At 37.3% G+C, this 21721-nt stretch overlaps 1 protein-coding gene across 6 annotated transcripts in view; it reads right to left on the bottom strand.

Moving 5' to 3' along the window:
- Positions 1 to 21721, bottom strand: part of SWT1 (SWT1 RNA endoribonuclease homolog) — a 40854-nt gene that overhangs the window by 17308 nt on the left and 1825 nt on the right. For 5 of the 6 annotated variants that reach the window (XM_087733786.1, XM_087733789.1, XM_087733783.1 and 2 more), the window contains 14 exons: positions 18880 to 18938; positions 16524 to 17277; positions 15103 to 15168; positions 14915 to 14971; positions 14157 to 14286; positions 13908 to 14009; positions 12140 to 12328; positions 11471 to 11564; positions 8733 to 8869; positions 7747 to 7901; positions 6955 to 7093; positions 5699 to 5844; positions 4121 to 4329; positions 2596 to 2724 (listed from right to left, as the gene is read on the bottom strand). In XM_087733786.1, coding sequence (XP_087589912.1) covers positions 2596 to 2724; positions 4121 to 4329; positions 5699 to 5844; positions 6955 to 7093; positions 7747 to 7901; positions 8733 to 8869; positions 11471 to 11564; positions 12140 to 12328; positions 13908 to 14009; positions 14157 to 14286; positions 14915 to 14971; positions 15103 to 15168; positions 16524 to 17277; positions 18880 to 18938 — 2366 coding nt within the window. The remainder of the gene's footprint in view (positions 1 to 2595; positions 2725 to 4120; positions 4330 to 5698; positions 5845 to 6954; positions 7094 to 7746; positions 7902 to 8732; positions 8870 to 11470; positions 11565 to 12139; positions 12329 to 13907; positions 14010 to 14156; positions 14287 to 14914; positions 14972 to 15102; positions 15169 to 16523; positions 17278 to 18879; positions 18939 to 21721) is intronic. The other variant, XM_087733785.1, reaches the window with a different exon arrangement.

The raw sequence follows: 21721 nt of genomic DNA, 5'->3' as shown, positions 1-21721 counted from the left end.
TATATATAAACCTACAAGGATTCATAAATATGGCTTCTGACTCTTTGGAAAACCTACTCAGAAGTCTCAAACTAACTTAAGTACCTACACTCAAGACTAAACCAGAAGATTACCTGTTACAGTCTCTCTGAATTTCTTGCTCCACGATGCCCCCTACTGCAAATCTGCAGAACAAACTCAGAGCAGTCATTTCCTAATGCAACCTCGCAAGAAAATTACTGCACTCCGAGAATAATCCTGGATGCATAAATAATGTATATCAGTTTAGTGGTAGAAAAGAAAATTTTAAAAAGTATGAAAGGAATTTTTAAAGCCATTTCATAAATTTCATTGAGTGTGATGGTAATCATGTGGAACAGAAAATAGCCTCTCCATTTCAAATAAAGTCAAATAACAGAATCCTGTTTATCTTTGCTCCAGATACTCTAATGGCTCTAGTCAAGAAAGCAGATCTTTTGTAAAATATATTTCCCTGGTATAATGTTAGACCTTTTTATTTTTACAGAGCTCTCCCGTAACAGGAAATAGCGGATATAAGTAGCTTTCACTAGAAGAAATAAAAAACGTGTTTTGTTATAGCTACATGAAGTTTTAATGAAACACTCCTCTAACACAGAAATAACGACCTTGAAGCACCATATTCCCATTAAATCTCATCCACCACATACATAAACTGATACCACAGGATTTCTTTCAAGAATTTTAGCACTGGAATGAAAAGAACCAAGTTTAGCAGTAACCTGCTTTATTAAAACAATTTCTTTAGAGAAAAAACTGACATTGCCACTACTAAAATCTAATCTCAATTGGGAACACTAAACGAAACAATCAGCAATGAAAATGAATCAATTACCACCAAGCTATTCTAGCTCACATTTCTACCCATATTTTTCTGTTTCTACTTTCATAATATTTAGACCATTTATCTTCAAAAGAAAGACAACAATTCTTTGAATGGATTTGTCCCATTATTAGTGTGCTGTACAGAAAAAAATCTGACCTATAACTTGGGCTGTAATACTACCGATGCAGCGATGGCCTTTTATGCTCATGTGAACACACTACTTCACATGAGCGTACCTTGAAGCTTGCTTGGGACTTACAGAATATATATTTTACTGAAACATTTTAATTAAAGTAATATTATTTTGACCATAATGGAAAAAATGCAATGAAAACTTATTTGGGTGTGGAGACAAGCGAAGCAAATGTTTGCATGATTCTATCACAACTTTTACTGAAAAAAGAAAAAAAGAAAAAAAAAAAAAGAAATACTGTAGCAGTTACAGATGAAAACTAGCTCAAGTTCCAAGTGACAGAGCTCCAGACCCCTGCCTCAGACTTTTGAAGTGCCTTGACAGGTCAGACCTCATATTTTACAACTAGGATAACGAATCATCCATACTTGGCAGGACTGTTGTGATAACTATAGCATAAGGACTGTGATCCTTCAGCAAAGATTATAATGAACACTGCTAAGTACTGATAATGCAAGTTTAAAAGCTCATTACTACCGTAGAATGATAGAAAGAACACTTCTTGAAAAAAATTATATGCTTATTAGATAATCCCCAATGAAGCTGTAAGAGTCTACAATAGAAATGTAACATACCTCAACATTTACTTAAAAGGCAGATTGTTGATGTACAGGGCAAGCCCAATCATTTGGATGCATCTATTTCACAGTTTTCTAACCTACTTGCGCTCTTACTACGCAAAAAAAGTATGCAAAGCAGTGGTGTTTTCCCAAATCAAACAGCTCCAGCCACTCAGATTCACGGCCTGCAACACTTCAGGATGTTCACGGCAGTTACTGGAACTTCAACCACAATTACAAAGCAGTTCCTACAAACACTCTTTAAAGTCAATGGGAAACTGAGAAACTCCACAATTGTAAGAGTTAACATGTAAAGCATTCTTCTGTAGCTGACCCTGCCAGTGAATAAACTTCATTGCTATAAAAAAAAAAAAAAAAGACTAAGCTAAGACTACACAGGAGATACCTTATTCTTTCCAGAGCTTCATTTTTATTATTCTGCACTCTTTAAAAAAGAAGTAAGACAGAGAAAATACTATCCTTCCTAAACTGAGAGTCCAGCTCATCGTTTGTCATTGTTACTGCTGCAATATAGGTTTTGACTCATGAAGAATACTCTAGAATTGGAAACAGTGAATTTTATGTCCTTCACCATATTGGAAATTTGCCCCAATGCAAGTGGGCCTCGCATTTGAAAACCAAATGTTTTCAATTATTCAAAGTGGTTGCCATCAGAGCTAATGTATTAGTTAATCATGTCATAGCTTTGGTTACACTCTGAGCAGAGGTGAGTGGCTCGTCATCAAATACTGGAAAACAAGCCTCAAGTCATAAAAGAGAAAATTCACTACAAGAGATCTGAATGTCTGCAACAGTTTCTTATTCTTTCGCTACCAAGAAATGGTTCTAGGTAGCCTTGATATCAAGATTTTTACTTAAAATCATGTAACTAAGCACACATAATAAATTGTAGTTTGGAATGAAAAGATTTCAGTGACTTTTATGACTTTAAGTGATTGTTATTATCACCAGCTTTTATGACTAGCTTAAATACTTACCTACTAATTCCTTCACGGATATCATTCACAGCTGCCAACAGTTTCTGCAGACCTAAAAAAGCTTCTTCAAACGAAGACTTTGCTGTCAAAGTTACTGCATTGGGGTCCAACTTTTGGAAAATTTCAATACTAATAGTAAAATGAAAGAAAGAAGAGACATTGAAAGCAGTTAATAAAAATCCTCAAAATTCAGAGAAACCCAGTATCTATCGTATGTATTGTATTTTGACTATTAAAAAAAAAACCAACAAGGTCAAATGTAAATTTATAGTAAAACCATGTTATCTAAAATAGTCTTAGAATAACTAGTAGAAAGACCATGCCCTACAATTGTAGTTCTCTGTTTAATATTTTCCTTAGTAACTGTATTCTATAACAGTATTTTATCTTTGACTTAAATAGATTTATCATTAAACTTCACTTGAGAATGAAACAGTCTCTTCATGCACAACCTGAGTACACCTGAGTAAGCCTCTCTTAGAAGAGAACTGTTAGGTTAGAGAAGCAAAGTAAAGTGCTTTCCATCAATTTTCCAAGCAGCTTCATTCTCCGTTTTGTCCAGGCTTGACACCTTCCCTGCAACGGTCGTGTTGGGACAACGAGCTGCAGTGCACTCATGAAGAATTATCCTCACAGGTGCAAGATAAGTAGTATTTTCTTGATGTGAGCAAGAAGAGTGTGAAGTGACCTTTGATTCTAAAATTTTACCCTCTTTTCACAGCACGGTCCTTAACAGGTGGCAAGAGCCAACAGTTCAGTTGCATTTTCATTATAACGTGGTACACTTGAAAGAGCTTTTCCTTGATGGCTATATGAAACCTTCAAATTCACGATTACCATCCCAGTAAAGAGAACGGTTAAGTAAGAGATCTCTGGAACAGATCCTCAGCTGACTTGAAACACCACACCACGCGATCTCCTGACCAGTTTCAATTCAGCTTAATTTGCACTGGTGTAAGCCCAGAAGACTTACGCTAGTGCAGCTCTTTAGTAGGTTCTAACGCTAGTGTGGAAATGGCAATGGTAGAGTTATTATCACTCTTTATTAGGTGAGACCTTAACAGACCACCAAAAATGGAGTTCCTTTGTGCTTGACGTAACTCAGTGTCCCTCCTTTGAAAAGATTTCAGATTAAGACTGCAAAAAGAAAACGGTATCTATTCAGATTTAGTGATAGCACCCAAAAGGATGGCATCTCAGTGATTTTTAAGCAGATTTTTCAGATGTCTCACATTTGTGGCTCTTACAGGGGTTTCAACACCATTCTCTAAGGCAACTTACTTCAGCCACTGTGCAGAAAAAGAGCAGCACACTAGACAGATCACTGATTGCATCCACATAACAATTTGTATGCTCCTAACTTCTTTGTGTGACAAGTTGTGTGATTTTTTTTTTTTTGTCAATTTTGATTAATTACTAATAGCTTCTTCTCTAAAAGAGAAAAAACAGGCAATTTCTAAAGTGTGCTTCTTTGAAAATTATGTAAGGTTATGTAGAAGTTCTGAATTTCTTTAGCATACTGTACCTGTACAAGTTTATTGTATTCCATACAGCTTCGAGGACTGACCAGATTTCCTGGTACCTGTTTTCTTGAGCTACATGAAAGCTTGGATGTGACTTTTTTTCTTCGCAGTTTTGAAGATTTGGTGTCATTGCTTCCATTTTTTCACATACAGCATTTTCTGAAAGAACCATGATGTCTTCTGATAAATCCTGCTCACTGTCTGACCTCACCTTATAAAACAGTTCAGCAAACAAATAATGAGTGTATTTGGTTCCTAACTTAAGAAAACTTGAACACTTCTACTTTTTTTTTTAAAGCAATGCTCAAAAAAACCAAGGCAGATCTCTTCTATTCATAACCATCTTTATTACAGTCCCTGCATCTAAAGCATCTCTCAGTCTTCACCAAGTCCTTCTTCTATATGTATATATTGGTATTTCTACAGATGGGAAATGGAAGCAAAGGGAAACCCTGAGCCAAAGCTTCCCAGGCATAGTAAGCTGGTATAAATAAGAACTGCTTCTTACTCTTACTCCCTATCCCACGACTGATGGCACATTTTCCTCTGCAACAGCACAAAGTACTCATCTACTCATTTGGTAAACTGGTTCAGAAAATTTGTCCAGGTTAATCTGAAACCGATCTGGCACAACCTAGTCTGTATAAGGGCAGTTCTTCGTAAAGTCAAACACCTGTCAGGACAAGGAGAGCAGGAAACAAGTTTTCAGATAGATTTCTTACGTCAGCACCGTTCACAGAACTGCGGACTAAAGTGGCTGACTGCAATACACACAGAAGTCACAGCACAGTAGGCAATCAAGACTCCCCAGATCATCCTTCCTCTCCTTGACTGCCGCCTTCTTCCTCTCCCCTTCAGCTTTCTCCAAAACTCAAAAGGACTTTTTACAGATATTCTGACCTGTATTCTTTGCCATACATAGAAATATTTCAAGTCATCCATGCTCCTTATTCCCTGTTTTATGCCATTACATATGGAACTAACAGTACCACAAACCAAGACACTGAAATTTCTTCCACAGCGACTCAGAGATGAGCTGGAAGTAAAGACATACTTCTCAGAACACAAAAGGTATCAGGACACCCATTAACTATCACAAAGCACATGATACAAGCGAGTCCTTTCTTCATGTGTAGCACCAGAGCTACCAAGACAGTGAAAGCTGAAATAACACACCTAGGAATAGTAGTATTGGATCAACGTCAGACGTAGAAACAACAGTTTTCAGATTAATCTTTAAGGCCCTTTTCCATCAGCTACAAATACAATAGAAAACTAAGACATTTTTCCTGAAAGCAGCTAAAGACCGTTTTTCAGTCACCGTCCAATACTAACACATTTATATTGGGGGCTGGGGGGGTAAGTCCATCAAGCATATATATAAAGGCAGATATTTGCTACATGAAAATAAAAGTTAAATTTGGAGCCTATTAATTTTGAAAACACTCCAGCAACAACATGTCCTGCAATAATTTGTTGAAATTATGGGAACAATTTAGAAATATAAGCCAAGTTTGTAATATGAACATGGAGCAACTTCAAGAAGTTGTTAGGTAAACAAATACTAAAGCTCTCCTTACCTCTGTAAGTGTTTGGTATAGCTTATTCACTTCAGCATAAGCCTGGGGAAGTACACCATTATAGTTTGACCTTGAACTGAAAGCATGGAGTAATTTTCTGGATTCCTGGAGCAAGATACCTGCTGTTGAGGAGTCAACTGTTTTACCTGATATTTAGACAGTAATATGGGAAATAGGAAAAAAAATATTAGATGTTAGGAGTTATCAATCTTAGGAGACAAATTTAATAATCAAATATCTGGATTAACTGAAGCACATAAAAAGCCTTAAAAATGTTTCAGAAGCATTAGATAAAAGTTCCAAGAGAAACGTGTGCAAGGTTAAGATTTCTTACTTCTTAACCAAGTCTTCCAAATTTATCCCAGGATCTGGCAAGAGGATCAACTGGCATATCTAAAATTGTTCTGGAGAACAGCAATATCCAAAAAGAGGTGTATCTGTTAAAATCAAACTTAAAGACATCTTTAAATAAATGAAAGGGGGTTGGGTTTTTTTTTTGTTGGCTTTTTTTGAAAACAAACCTCCCTGCCCTCATCTATCACATTAAGTAGTCTTTACTCCTCCATAAGTTATTTGGCGAAATGCAGATCATTTGGCCACACATAACATGGTGGCAAAGGAGAGAGAAAGATTATTTGCTTTTTAAAAATAGTTCAGAGACTTCGGTGACCATTAATATATATATTCATTAAATGTTTTTCCCCTGATTTTTGCAGGTACATAGAGATGTGTGAAATAAATTCTTACATGCCTGATAGTGTCCACACATTTGCTTTTACTGTCTTTGTATAAAAAGTAGAAAAAGCCAGGAAAATACTGAATTACAAAAAAAAAAAAAAAAAAAAAAAAAGAAACATTTCAGAAATTATTTTGGTGATTTTTGCAGGTGATATTTAGACCATCTGGCACCAGAGCCTGGACAGACTTGATCTTGCCACAAGCTTTCTTTTTTTAATGTAATTCATGGCTCATCAATTTCAGTTCAATTCTGGCTTTAAGGCTCCAAAAACAGTGTTGGGATTTTGTTACCCATCTGGGGAATAAACTCTGGATCAATACAAGTAGATAAGACTGTCCAAGGTATGGTTCCATTTGGATAATCTTAAATTGAAAAAAAAAAGGCAAAAAAGGATGGAACACTATTATTTAAACATAGAGAGTACATGCCTTTTCAAAGTATCTACTTCTGTAACTACTACAACCAGAAGAGTGAGGTTTTTTACATGCTTACAATTAACATTCTCAGAGATTCTTACCTGTACAAAGGTGTTTATAGAGACATTCAATGGTTGAAAGTAAACTCCTTGGCACAACATAACCAAAAACAGCCATCCAGTGTTTTTTATAACACTTCAGCAAGTTTCCTAATGTCCATGGTGGCTTCAGATACAGTATCTGAAAGACAGTATGTTATAAATTCGAAGGCTGATTTTCATGTAGACATATTCCTATACATTTCACAACTGCTCTGTTTTTCAATAATGTTATGATTTGTGCTTGCTGAAGTAGAATTTCAATGATTCCTCAGAAATAAGGCTATATTCAGATTTAACAAGTTTATCTATTAAAACAAGATTTGATTCAATAGCATCATGGGTTAAACAGAGATGCTCACGTAGAAGTGTTTAGAGTACAATAATAATCTTTCAACATTTTCATGATTTTTGGTTCCCCTTTTCTCAAACATTCCAAATACTCTTGAGTTATTACTGAGTGATTTAACTATACTAGAAAACCTGAAATAGAAATTTAATGCAACCAATAAAGATAGTTCCGAAAGTTCACGCTGAACAGCGAGCATCTCTGTTACCGTATTATTAAAAGACTATTAAAATACTGCACAGTCATTACTGGTCAAATAGAATAATCTTGTTATAAAATGAAATAGTAAAACTGAACACTGAACTGTTCACTGTCAGTGAACTGTTATGTTAGTGAACTAGATGACTTAGCTGTTTGGCTTAGCACAGGTACTAATATCATTAAAATATCAATGACATTTAAAGCTCTTAATACATGAAATTATCAAGCAAGACGATATAAGAAACCACCTCCATCCATAGGTTTCCGAATGCAATTTTCATTTCAGTCTCCAAAATACAAGATAAAGCTTCTCCTAAGTTCTTTTCAAGGTCTGGAAGTATATTTGGGAATCGGGCAGTAAGACTAGCATCACCTCTTTCTGTTTTCTCGAATTCTGTATCTGTCAAAGCAATGATAAGAAAAGGTACTTATCGCAACTGTTTCTATATCTAATTTATGTTGATAGTACACAAATAACTTGTCCCCATAAATAAAGACAGACTGCACTTTATGTTATAAAGCAGATAGGCTACATCTAATTAGGTTTCAAGTATTTCTAGTTATACCCACTTGTACTGTGGATATTTTTAATTACAAGCTACTAACCAAGAAGATTAATTTCCCCAGAGCATTATTCATTTGTGACCTTACTCCACATTTCTTTTTTCCTTAAATAACTTAGATCATATACAGCCAGTGGGGTTATCAGCAAGTATAAGAAGATCACTTCTTAATACTGTAAGCTGTATTTTTATCTCTGGAAAAATGAACAGGCAACTCAAGAATCAAGTTCTACTGTTTAGGATGCAGGTAAAGGTATTAGCATAAACTGTAAGGAGTGATCTTAGCATACTGAATTTTACAACTACTAAGAACAGGAGCCAAACTGGCTCAACTGGATAAACCTCTTTTCAGTCCTAAAATGTTCAGGACACATTTTAGATTACTATAAACACAGGAAATTAATGCTGTGTGTTTTCTATAAAACAAAACTACATAATATTTTAATTTCCTAGAACTCTAAGAGACAGATGTTTTAATAAAGGTCTCAAACTTCCAGAAAACCATTTACCTTTGAAAATAAAAAACCTGCCCCAAACAAAAAGCATTCCTAAGGATTCAAAGTATCTGAAAACTGAAGTTATAGTAGAAACTGTTCTCCCTCTCCTACACTGATTATTACGTGTCTCAAAAACCAACATACAGATACATGCACATTAAACAAACTTACCACATTTTGACTGTTGCAGCTCAACACAGCCCTGGTGCATGTTTACATTCAGATTCTGTAGAGCAGTAACCAAATCAGCTTTGCAGAATGCCTTGACCTCACTCACAATGGCTTTATTACATAAATTTTTATCATCCCTAGGAAAAGAGAATTAATTTTTGACATAAAACTGACATTATTACATATTAAGTAATAAAAGCAACACACTGAAAAAATTGCCTTCAGTAAGCTTCTTTGGGAGCTTCATTATATATGAAGTTTTCTTTCTCAAGCAATTAGAAACAGTTCAAAAAATTAAACCAGAAAATTAACTAAAGCAGCTATTTTGAAAAAAAAAAAAACAGAAACATACTGGAAAATGTTTCAGGCTCTAGGTTTGCCTTAAGAAAAAAACAGCTATAAATACCACAGCAATGATGCCTAGTTACTATGATCTTAGAATGCAAACAAGGCAATGATTCTAAGACAGTAATATCTTATTTGATTGCTACAACAAATCCTCATTTTTGACACCTTTTTTTGCTGTTCTACTGGCCAAATCTTTGTCTCAAATGCTGCCCTGCTCCAGCAGAACTACTATAAAGATGCAGTACCAACTTGGATCCTAGTACGTTCTCAAAAATTTCCATTGCTTATAAGGATAAAGGGATTTTCAGATGAAAAGCACTTCTGACGTCACCTCCTGTTCTTTACTCAGGGAAACCTAAAATAATTATTAATAGCCCTACCAATACTGCGACTGAAATAGTATTTTCAGCAGCAACCCAATCCACACACGTCACCTTGCACAAACAAACTGAAACCTAGGTCTTAACCCAACTTACTGAAACTATGCAGGTTTAGCAAAGACCACAGCAAGCTGTTTACAATACCTGTCAAGGAATATTAGCCCTTTAACAACTAGCTTCATGTGATTTGTATCACATTGAGAATCAATACTTAAAAGTCAGCCGTTATCGTCACAGAATATGAGTAGAGGCAAATCTATCTCCATCTTCTCTAAGAGTAACCTTCAGTGCCCATCACTCTCCCCAAACCAGAGGCAAATTTATCTCCATCTTCCCTCTTTCTAAAATTAACCCTTGCCAATGTTTATCACTGTCCCCAACCAGGTGGGCAGAAACAACGTATCTAACTGGATCTCAGTCGTTAATACAAATAGATCTTTTGATTTTGTAACTCCAATAATATTTTTTATGAGAAATCAGAATAAACTCTGAGAAAGCTATGCTTTAAAAAGTTTTTAAAATGAACATTGAATAAACTTAATTCTACTTTAGGCCTCAAGCACATGAAGGTGATTACATCTACAGTCTTTGTGTTTTATTATATCTTCACAGAATCATAGAATGCCAGGTTGGAAGGGACCTCAAGGATCATCTGGTCCAACCTTTCTTGGCAAAAGCACGGTCTAGACAAGATGGTCCAGCACCCTGTCCAGCCGAATCTTAAAAAGTGTCCAATGTGGGGGAATCCACCATTTCCCTGGGGAGATTATTCCAATGGCTTGATTGTTCTCATTGTGAAAAATTTTCCTCGTGTCCAATTGGAATATCCCCAGGACTAACTTGTACCCATTACCCCTCATCTATTCCATGTGACTCCTTGTAAAAAGAGAGTCTCCATCTTCTTTGTAGCCACCCTTTAAATACTAGAACATAGTGATAAGGTCTCCCCTAAGCCGCCTTTTCTCAAGGCTGAACAAATGCAGCTCTCTCAGCCTTTCCTTATAAGGCAGGCTTCACAGTCCTTTGATCATCTTTGCGGCCCTTCTCTGGACCCTCTCCAGCCTGTCCACATGTTTTTTGTATACCGGGGACCAAAATGGAACACAGTATTCCAGGTGTTGCCTGACAAGTGCTGAATAGAGCGGGATAATGACTTCATCTCTGGTGGTGATGCCCTTGTTGATGCAACCTAGCATCTTGTTGGCTTTCTTTGCCACAGCAGCACACTGTTCACTCATATTGAGCTTGTTGTCCACCAGGACCCCCAGGTGCCTTTCCACAGAGCTGCTCCCCAGCTATCAGAATTCAGTAGATCCCAGCCTGTGCTGCACTCCTGGATGATGTTTTCCCAGGTGCAAGATCTTATATTTATCTTTGTTGAACTTCCTAAGGTTCTTGTTAGCCCACTCTTCCAGCTTATCCAGGTCTTCTTGCAGGGTGGCTCTCCCTTCTGGAGCGTCCACTTCCCCACTCAGTTTGGTATCATTGGCAAGCTTCATCAGGGCACACTTGATCCCATCATCCAGATCATTTATGAAGATATTAAACAGCATTAGGCCCAATATCGATCCCTGGGCGACCCCACTTGTGACAGGTTCCCCGTTTGAAAAGGAGTTATTTACCACCACTCTCTGGGTGCCGCCTGTCAGTCAGTTCCCCACCCACTGCACAGGCCACTTGGATAGACCATAACGCATCAGTTTCTCCAGGAGGCGGTGGTGGGAAACCATATTGAAAGCCTTGGAGAAATCCAGGTAGGCAATGTCCACTGCTCACCCCACATCAACTGAGCAGGTTACTTTGTCATAGAGGATGATCAGGTTTGTCAAGCACGATTTGCCCTTCTACTTCTACTTTCTCCTTCTACTCTAGGTTTTAAGAGGGTGATTGCTCCTCCAAAAGTTTATTTCAGAAGCAGCTCTTCATTTTAATATACCCTTTGAAAATGCTGTATTTGGCATGAGACTACCTTAGACATCATAAGAGACCTAAAAACACACAGAAACTCACGTGCAGAGTATGACAACAGCTTGAGGAAAGAGGTTCTGATACTGGAGACAACATTGTAAAACACGATCATCATTGTTCTCGTCACTCAGGCCATCTGCAAATTTAGTTAAGACAGTGCTGACATGTTCAGAAGTAACTCAACATAAGAAAAACTTCAGTGTAGTCATGGTACTGTTTTTAAATTTAATACTCCCCAAACGAGGACAGAGAAAGGTATACTAAGGACAAGTCTGAGCTTTGAATTCTTAGGTACTACTGCACTCAAAACCACTATGGTTTTGCCAGAGAACATCAAGTGAGCCACAAGCAAAATCGAGTATGTTAGATTTTGTCATGACCAAGTCAAAAGCAAAAGCACGCAACATATCCTTAGCTCACAGGTAAAAGTAGTAACTAATTTTCATTAAGTAATCCCCCACCTACCAACAGACGCAGCTAAAAGCAAGAAACAATTGATAAAACAATAGTGAACAAATCACTAATCTGAATAAGGTATTTGCATCCTAAAGTCTTGGATACGCTCTGAAGGCTGCTGTAAGCTATTAGCTGATTTTAATTAGCAAACTGCAGGGTGAAGACTGTACTAAACTCAAAATTTAGTGCTAAGGTTCACGCTAGGTGAACTGCAAGGATTAAGTACCCAAAACAAATTGATTGCACATATATTACATATTTTTTGAGAAGCAAGCTGCATGGATTGCCCCCACAATTTTGAATCTTGGTTTTTGAGACACGCGTAGATGAACTGGACTGCAGGGATAGCTTTGTCCCGAACGTGCTGCAACATTTTCCCCTTCTTCAAGTTGTCCAGCTCTTGTAGGACGACCCAAGGAATTATTAACGCAAGTCTGCCAACCCCTGGAAAGAAAAAGAAAAAAAAAAAAAGGCAAAACACAAAGGTATTTTGAAAAGCCATGCAAACTACTACAGTTAACTTTTAATTCAAACATCGTATTTATGTAAGCTCACACTTATCTCTTTTGCCATTAGTTGTCATACTCCATGCTCAAGAGTATCTAGCATTAGAAAATAAACAACTGAAAAAGGCCAAGTTACCTCTTTCTAATCTAATCTCAAACTGGCACTATATTGGTCACACGTAAAAATTACAATATTAGGCAAACAAAAGGAATAAACAATTTCAATCAACAGAACACTTTGACAACAGTATGTAGTGATGTTGTAAAATACATTTGCAGCAATTAAAATCCTATCACACACACACTGTAAGATGTTAAAGCAAGGTGACAGCATCTGAAAGCACAGGCTGAAAATACCTGGATGACCACAACAGTCACTGTGCAAAAACAATCATCACATAAAAGGAGCAATGGTTTGTGCTAATTGCCAACCAGCATTCCTAAGCAAGGAACAGGAAGTATGGATATTGGACCATGGTTTTATTTGTATGTAAGTATGGTTTGAACTTCAAAACTATTATATATGACATACATGGTAAATCGGAAATTTAATGACTGTTCTGTTGGTCCACCCACGACAAATATTTCAACAGTTTTTCTTTCCCATTCACACTATAAGAATACAATTTTGAAAAAATACATTAATATCCATCTGCTTTGTAATAAATAGGTCAGGAAGCAGAAACCTTCTGAACCTTTTGCATAATGGGTCTGGTGCAGGACCAGAAATTGGAAGCTGCAATATTCTAAAAAAGGCATCCCAGTGTACACAATGCAACACCATTCCTAATATGGGAAAGAGAAATACAGTCTGACACACTCTTGAAAATTACTCAGGCCCTTACAAAGTTATTTTCCAGGTGGCCGGAATAAATGTGTTCATTAGCTGAAAGTATCAAAGCACTCTAAGTATTCTGATAGATTCCAAATGTGTCTACCAATAACTGACACACACAGTCCTAATCCTGCTAACATGGAATCGCTAAGAGCTTCACAGCATATTGAAGCCAAACATTAAAGCCAGGGTCTGCAATCTGAATTCCTGAGAAATTGCTCACACATCTCGTGAATTCTGTGACCTTTACCAAGAGAGAAATAAAGCACTGACTGACTGCTTATCAGATTTCAAATGTTTTTAGATTTCTAGAAAACAAGTGCTAAAAAGAAAGTAGAAAACATCACCACTAGTAATGAATTAAATGCTGAAAAGTTTGTTTTTACAATAGGTAAGACTTATTTACCTCTAATTCATGCACATTCCTGGGAACGTTGACCATGATTCTCTGTAGGTATGTAAGTATAAGCACAGTAGGTTCTGCTTTCATAGCTGAACTTTCCTTAAGAGGCAGCCTATTTGGGTTCATAGAATCAGCCTCTTAAGCATGAGCCTCCTGCTTCTATATGAAACCTGCTGCCTTTTTAAGGAGCCCAGGTTTGTTTTTCTTCACGTAGCCTGAAGTTCTTACATCATCTGTTTTTTCTTAAAATGTCTTATTGATCACCATGTATTCACATACCTGGTATGTCCTCAGATTTCAGGGATCTGACAAACTCAAGGTGACTAATCATTATATTTGTGTCAATCACCACCAATATGTTCAGACCAGAAGTAAAAGCCTCTGGGGGAAAAAAAGGAGGGAAAAAACAAAACAAAACAGAACAAAAAAAGTTGTGAAAAAATCAGTTGTGTACTCTCTACTCAGACCATTAACTGACTGTAAAAACTAGTTGCAAGTAGATACCAAAGACACCAAATCATGACATACCAGCAGAAATATTTAAATCCTGTTCTGGAAGATCTATTTCCATACTTGTAAGCTCTCCACAAGTCTGTACTACAGACAGCGCCATCTTCTTCTGAACACGAGCAACATGCAAATCTTCAACTATCTGCATCTACAATGAAAAAAATTTGCACGTGTGAAATCAATTGTAAGTAATCACTTATGAATTGTTCCCGAAAAAGACACTTTCACATTAATCCTGTATGGTTAAAACTGGCTAAAAATGAAGCATGACAAATTTTAAGTTGGTACAGCAAATGTAAAGCCATGAGAACCTTCTGCACATCCTCCACTATAAGATGTCCACAAAAGATGTCCAAAATACGGCCTAGAAAGATTTGTTTATGATCCTTCTACCTGATACCCAAAAACTTTGTTCCATTTTTTGCTACATAGACTGCAAGTTTCCTGATGGGTGTTTCTTAAAAAAACATGTCTCTTCCAACTTGAAAGTTAGAGGATGGAAAATGAGATCGCTAGAGTATGTAAGCAACTATGAACGCCCCTTACATTGCAGGTAATAACAGAAAGGCAATCTTTCTATCTCAGAAAGTTCCTGATTAGCAGTACTTTAGCAAGTTTGTTTAGTATTTGAAAAAATTGCTCCACATTTTTGAAGTGTAGATCATAAGCCAACAATGCAAAATACTAGGACAGGTCATGGAATTGTCCAGCTACGCAACCTTTGTGCCATGAGTTTTTAACGCAACTTAGACGTGTTAAATTAAAGCATTACTAACCTCTTGGTCTGTTTCTGGATTCTGACTGTCTTGAAGGGGTGGAAAGACTTCAAAGCTCTGTAGGAAGAATTAAGAAAAAAAAAAAAAGCCAACAACACAAAATACCAAGGAAGAATGAGGAACAAGTGATACCTGTTTCAGAAGTTTCAGAATATAGCTCTTCAGTGTTGAACAAGCACATCACTAACCTTTTGGACAGACTTTATGTCCTCACCTTCTTGGTAGGAGTCAGACGTGCACGGCACCTCAAAATTCTAGAAACAAGTAGGAATAGAAGTAGAACATCTATCAGTCTTTCAGAGTGCTTTTTAGAGAACACTGGATATTCCCAAGTGAATTGAATAGGTAACATAAAATATAATTTCGATATCCATGATGAAGCGTCTACAATATCATTTCAAAAAGGCTTGGAAGGATGGCTTTCTTTTAAAATAAATACAGTGGTTTACACAGTAAACCTATTTTTCCAATCTCTTGTGGGTTTGTGGCTATGTTATTCTTGCTCTGTGCTTCCCAGAACAAGACAGACATGGCTTTAATGGAGTGAATTGAGCAAAGGGTCACAAAGATGATGAAAGGACTGGGGCACGCCATACAAGAAGCTGGAAGAGCTGGGACCGTTTGGCCTGGAGAAGAGAATGGGGAATCTCATCAGTATTTACAAATATCTGACGGGATGGTGTAAAGAAGATGGAATCAGACTCTTAGCAGTGCCCAGTGCCAGGGCAAGAGGCAACGGGCACAAACTGAAACACAGCAAACTCCATCTGAACACAAAAAAAACCCACTTTTTTTACAGCGAAGGTGCTTGAACAGGCTGCCCAGAGAGGTTGTGGAGTCTCCATCCTTAGCGATATTCAAAACCTGACTGGACAAAGTCCTGGGCAACCTTCTCTAGCTGACCCTGCTTCAGCAAGGGGACTGGACTAGATCTCCAGAGGTGCCTTCCAACCTGAACGATTCTGTGATTCTGTATAAAATTACTATCTTTGTGTACACACAAAATGATTGTGCTACCATAATATGAACTGAAATCATGTTGCTAGGCATGTTAATAACAACAAAAAGTAACCACACTCAAGATAAAGTTGAGGTGCAGAGCCAAACACAAGCTAGAACTTAGAAACAAACTAATCACAGCCAAACGTGAAGTTCTGCAGGAAACGTACAAATTTAGTTCTAGATCTACAAGCTCTCCTGACATCACTTTGCCAGCAATGAGCACCTGTTTGGCAGACAAGTTTTCATTGGCTTGGTTTATTCATTCAAAAAATAATACAACCATGCCGGCTCAAAAAAAATTCTGTTGATTTATACCTAAATTGAAGTATTCCACACCCCCAGTAGCAAAGCAAAGCTATGAAAGCATACGTGCAGACACAGTCCTAATATGCAAGACCTTTACCCTTCTAGTTTGTTTAACCATTTAGCAGAGCAGAGAAACATTTTAACATGGTTTACATTGGGATCAAAAAAATCCATCTAGTTAGCTATGAAATCCTGTTTGAAACCTGTAAGAAGACAGTCTGCTTATATAAAAACTGCCTGCCATTCAGAAACTAGCCTGAAACATCTACCTGCATAATACAAAGAACTAGGATCTCATTACCTGCTTAAAACATAATGCTGTGGCTTCAAAGTACCTTTCTTCAGTCCCTGAATTACCAGTAGCTTTATCAGAATCAGCATTCTCTTTTTTCCGTTTACAGGAGTCCCATCGCTGTGGTGTTTCAGCTGAATAGTGTGATGGTGTATGTTTATTCCCATGCCATTTTTTCTTAGAAAACCCCTTATATTCTTCTTCGTACTCTTCTTCCCAAGTCCTAGGTAACATATTTGGCTTCTTAGTGAAAGGCCTATCATCATGCACAGTCCCTGTAGAGGTGTCAGATGGCTTTTTTGGAATTCTGACATCTTCACTCCGTTTTTTTGATCCACCTGCCTTTTTATGTGGTACATGTGAATCGTACGCAGATGACTTCAATTTTTCCAACATAGTTTGTTCTGCTTTTAACTTTAGTTTGCAGAGTTCAACTTTCTCTGCCTTTTTCTTCATCGCTTTGTCCCTCTGAACTGCAAAGCTATGCCAGAGTCTTTTTCCTTCTGTTCCATCAAAACGACTTTTGTTATATCTTTCCCTGCTAGTAGGCACTACATCAGGAGTGCGTGTACTTCTTCCATGTTTAATTTCTTTGGCTTTAAATTGAATAACTATTCTCTTTTGCTTTTCAGTTTGGATTAAAGAATTGTCTGTGGTTTTGCTTCTATTCGGAGATTTTCCTTGGGATCTTCCATCAGCAGCATGAGAAATACTAGAATTTTGGTCTTGCTTCTTCTCTTGCCCATCTTTCTCTATTTTGAATCTATAGAAACATTAAGAGAAAAGTAATGTAATCTAGCTCAGTTAATGTAAAAGAACAACAACAAAAAAAAAGCCTGCCCTTGATGTAAGCAGTTGCAGCTAAGTATTTATGAGTACCAATTTGGTGTGTTCTTAATATGAACTTGCAGCAACATCTGTCCTTTAAAATAGTTTGATACAGCATTTTTAGTATTTACAGTTTCCTAGCTGTACAGCTATTTTAGCTTACAAAATTGAGAAAAATCCTTTTCTGCATTCACAATCTATCAGTTTGAAAAATGTCCTATAAAGTCTAGTTTCATCTTATCACACAGATAAGTTTTAACAGCAGTTTAATAATACATGAGGTGTGTCACCCTGAAGTTCCAGCGTGCAGCAGTTCAGCTTGGTCATACAGTGCCGAACACTGCACAGCTTTCAAACAGTGCAGGATAAACAGACCGGAGAACTTGGCAAAGAAACAATGGATGGGAAGATCGTAACCTTCTCAGAAATCATGAATGATATGAAAACTGAATAGGAAGCTTTCTTATAATAGCAGAGAAAATACTCAATAAATTTACCATACACTAGGTTTAAAATATCCAAAGAAAGTTTCTATCCTACTCTCTAATAGTGTCATCAAAAATGTTGGGGAGGTAAAGGCCATTTGACAAACTCACATAGGACACGTGATTTAAATGCACTGACTGGCATCCAACTTCTGACTTAGGAGACCCCTAACTGGTTCTTGGAAGCTGGAAGGGTGTACAACAGGAAAAATCATTTTGTACTTGTCTTGTTTCACATATTCCTTCCTATGCAAGCCCTGCTGGCCACTGTCAGGGATGGGGTACTGGACTAGATAGAGTTTTGCACGCACATGGCGACTGCCTTATGGTTATATCATACTGTACTAACAAACAGTGCTTAACAGCATGCATACATGCAGCTAAATATCCTACAACTTACAACTCCAGGCTAACAGAGAAACTGCAAGAAGATTTTGCCATGATTAAGAAACAATCCAAAGCCTATCAATCTCAGGATTCACGAGAACATTCTCACTTTATATGAAGTAGTTTTCAAACACCATTTAACATTTGCTACACTCAAGGTGAAAGATTGCTTTCTTTGCCTTGGAATCAATTACTTCAAGCATCAGGAGAAATCAATGCTTTCAGGACTACAGAAATCTATCAAAGGTACTAAGTTCACTGCAGAACTATGTCCCAGACTTCACTGGAGCTTTTTTTGCTAACAAAACATGTGTAATATACAATAGAGACCAACAAGGTAGTGCTCAAGCCAAAAAAAAAAAAAAAAAAATTATCTTTTTATGACAGCAGTGTTGGAAGGATGTAAGTCCTACCTTATTTGAAGTGTAGTAGCATACATTAGAGTTAAAAAAAAAATAATTTCTGAACCCTGTCTACTCAGCTATCTCAAACTGCCCAGCTTAGACAGAACCTACTCATTAATGCAATGCCAACACCTCATCAGTTAAAATACCATATTTTATTTGGTGAACAAGTCCAACAAAATTCTTAAATTCAGTATTTAAAAAAGTCTGTGATTGTTTTATTTTTAAGTAATTCCATTTAATGACAGAGCAAGAATTTACCTCTGAAATTCTGTCTCTCCTTTCATAGTATGGTTATAAGATCTTGGGTCATCAGAGTTCTGAAAGAAGGAAAAAATTCAAAGGCTTATAGAGGAAACTACAGTTAAAAACAAACCTTCGTAAGATGGAAAAAGCTATTATTTCATGCTAGATTCACTATGATCTTGAATAAGTTAACCTTCAAAAAGGCAGCCACATACCTTGCTATAATCTAGTATTTAGATTTTGTTGTATTTAAGAACAACGCAAGGGGAAAAACTTGAATGTGGCACACAGTCCTGGGTTATAAATAGAGAAAGCTCAACTAATTAAACACATTTAGGATTCATGTCTTTCATATACTCTACAAGTATATCAGTATGTAAAAATATACATTTTTGTATATTTATAAAAATTCTTATGGAAAAGAAAATTACCTGAAGATTGCTTCCAACTACCCCCTAGGTAAGGCCAAAGAGAGGATATTTCTATGGGAGGTTTTTGTGCAGAAGTGATGTGTTATTAATTCTCATCAGATTACTAATTAGGTGGAACAGTGTGAAACTGCAGTCCCTAAGCAAAGAACTTGAATGGTCCTTGTTTAGAAAGCAGTTACATCACTGCTTGGCATATCTATATTGCAAGCTGCGTTGCATTCACGTTGTGGAATAACTGGAAGGCGACTGATCAGGTCAGAACGGAAAGCAGTTTACTGTTGCAGCTATGGGAGAGAACAGAGAGCAGCAAAATGACAGACTGCTGATACGAACTCTGCCCAACAAGGCAGTTAATTTTTATACGCCTTTGGGTTATATAACTCAGTTTTCCCCAAACTACAGCACGGTGTAGGAAGTTACAACAGAGAATGGTAACATATGGATTACTTCAGATAAGGAAGCTCCAGACAGTACATCCTTTTACAAATAATTCACTCCTTCAATAATTGGGTCTTGCTGACTCAGTGAGGCTGTTAGGTCACTGCTGCAGAGATTCTCCTAACTAGAGAGGCCTGCAAAGGCCTATGAAGCCTTAGCAATTTTATTTACACATTAAGAAAGCGCTTCATTAAAAAAATAAAAGGGTTGCAGAAACCAGTGGAGTCCTAATGAATTGAGGACATTTTGAGATCTTCTGCCTGTGGTTGGTTCTGGAGTTGTAACAGCAGCAAAACCAATGAAATCATAACTTAGGAGGCTGTTAAAGGCTGCCGCCACTGAGAATCATACCGATGCAACTTGCTGCAGGAAGACCTGTTCAACTCACATCATTATAATCAAACAGGAATCAAAGTGGTTTATTTGTTTATTAAGAACTCAATTAACTGGCAATCAGTGAACTACACACTCAGGATCAATACCAGCAATACAACAGAAAAACTACAATAATAGACAATTACAAAATGACACCAGATCAGGTGACTTGGTACCAGAAAGTTTTAAATCTCGTACACCTACATGACAGACTTTGGGACACACACTCACGCTGTTGACAACATGGGTGCGCCAGTCATGCGTGCAACTGTACCACTTCCTACAATCTGCTAACGCACACGCTGGTGAGAAAGGCCCCCCACGAGGTCACGTACACACACCCAAGGTGTGGAACCTTATGGGGTGCCCCCCCTGTACTGTCACTCCACCAGCTGGAACGCAGGCTACTGACAGTGTCCGGCAGTGAAGGTGGAGGTCGTGATGCTGGTGACAACCACTGGCAGTACCAACCCCAGTTTGATTGCTGCTGCTCAGTTACCGCTTCCTCTCTTCAAGGCCTAGAACCACGAGTTTTCACGATGTTTTTTGTATTTCTTTTCAACTTAGCTCCATCTTTTCTCAAAAGTCTCTTGATAATTCTCTGATTTTCACTTAATTTGGGCATCTTAAGCAAATTTTCTTACTGTTACTTTCCTCTTAGCATTATCAGTTTGGGATAAGTGTCCTCTTGGAGCAGACTGTTCTAGGTGCTCTGTTTACAGTCCCATGGGTACCATATCACCTGGTGTTATCCAGGCCACGTTACCAAGAGGAAGCTGTGCTGACTCCTCCAGACAGCTCTGTGTAAAGCTGTTCTAATTTATACTGTGACAAATGTCCTTTCACTCATACTTATGGAATCATATGCCAAACCACTAAAAGCTAACAAGCATAAAGTTTTCTGTAATCTGTGGTCATGCTCACAACACACATACACACATAAAAATAACCCCCACCAAAGCCCCCACACAACCATGCCTAAATATGACTCTACATAAATGGCTTACTCTCACCTGTAAGAGCTGAAGATACCTCTTATCCATACTGTGACCACACTGAAGAAACACTTGCTACTATTCAGAGGTTTCCTTATCTTTTTGCTATTATTAGTTTGGGTTCTCAGTATTGCTTGCACTGGTCAATGTCTGCATATAGCAATATTTCATGCCGTCTCAAACAGAGTGAGATCATGCAACAGTTAAAACTCTGTATTCTTCAAATTGGTATAGGCATTAGCAATGGCAATACAGCTATAGTATGAGGTTTTAAGCCAAGTTTTTACCCTTTGTATTGCAGAAGTAAAAAAAAAAAGCCACCTTAGAATAAGTTAATGTTAAAAGACAAATTGAATAAGGAATTCAGGAGAAAAAAAATAGTTTTGGCCTTGAACAACATTTTCTACATGAACAAAAGGCTTCTAACATGTATAACTCAGTTTACAAGGCCATCATATCACACTCATTTATAAACACTTCCAAACATTTTTTGAGACATTTATGGTAAGACAGTTAAAAGTTCTCTTATTTCATATATATCTTACAAAATCCAAGGGAAAAAAAAAAATCCAGCAAACTTAAGTGTGGATTTATTAAACTACTGATTTATTGGATATG

Source organism: Nipponia nippon, unplaced genomic scaffold (assembly GCF_047370975.1).
Source record: "Nipponia nippon isolate SJK-2023a ecotype South Korea unplaced genomic scaffold, ASM4737097v1 scaffold_5, whole genome shotgun sequence".
Classification (NCBI taxonomy): Eukaryota; Metazoa; Chordata; class Aves; order Pelecaniformes; family Threskiornithidae; genus Nipponia; species Nipponia nippon.
The sequence above is the reverse complement of the archived record's forward strand: the minus strand, read 5'-3'. Positions and strand labels throughout refer to the sequence as shown.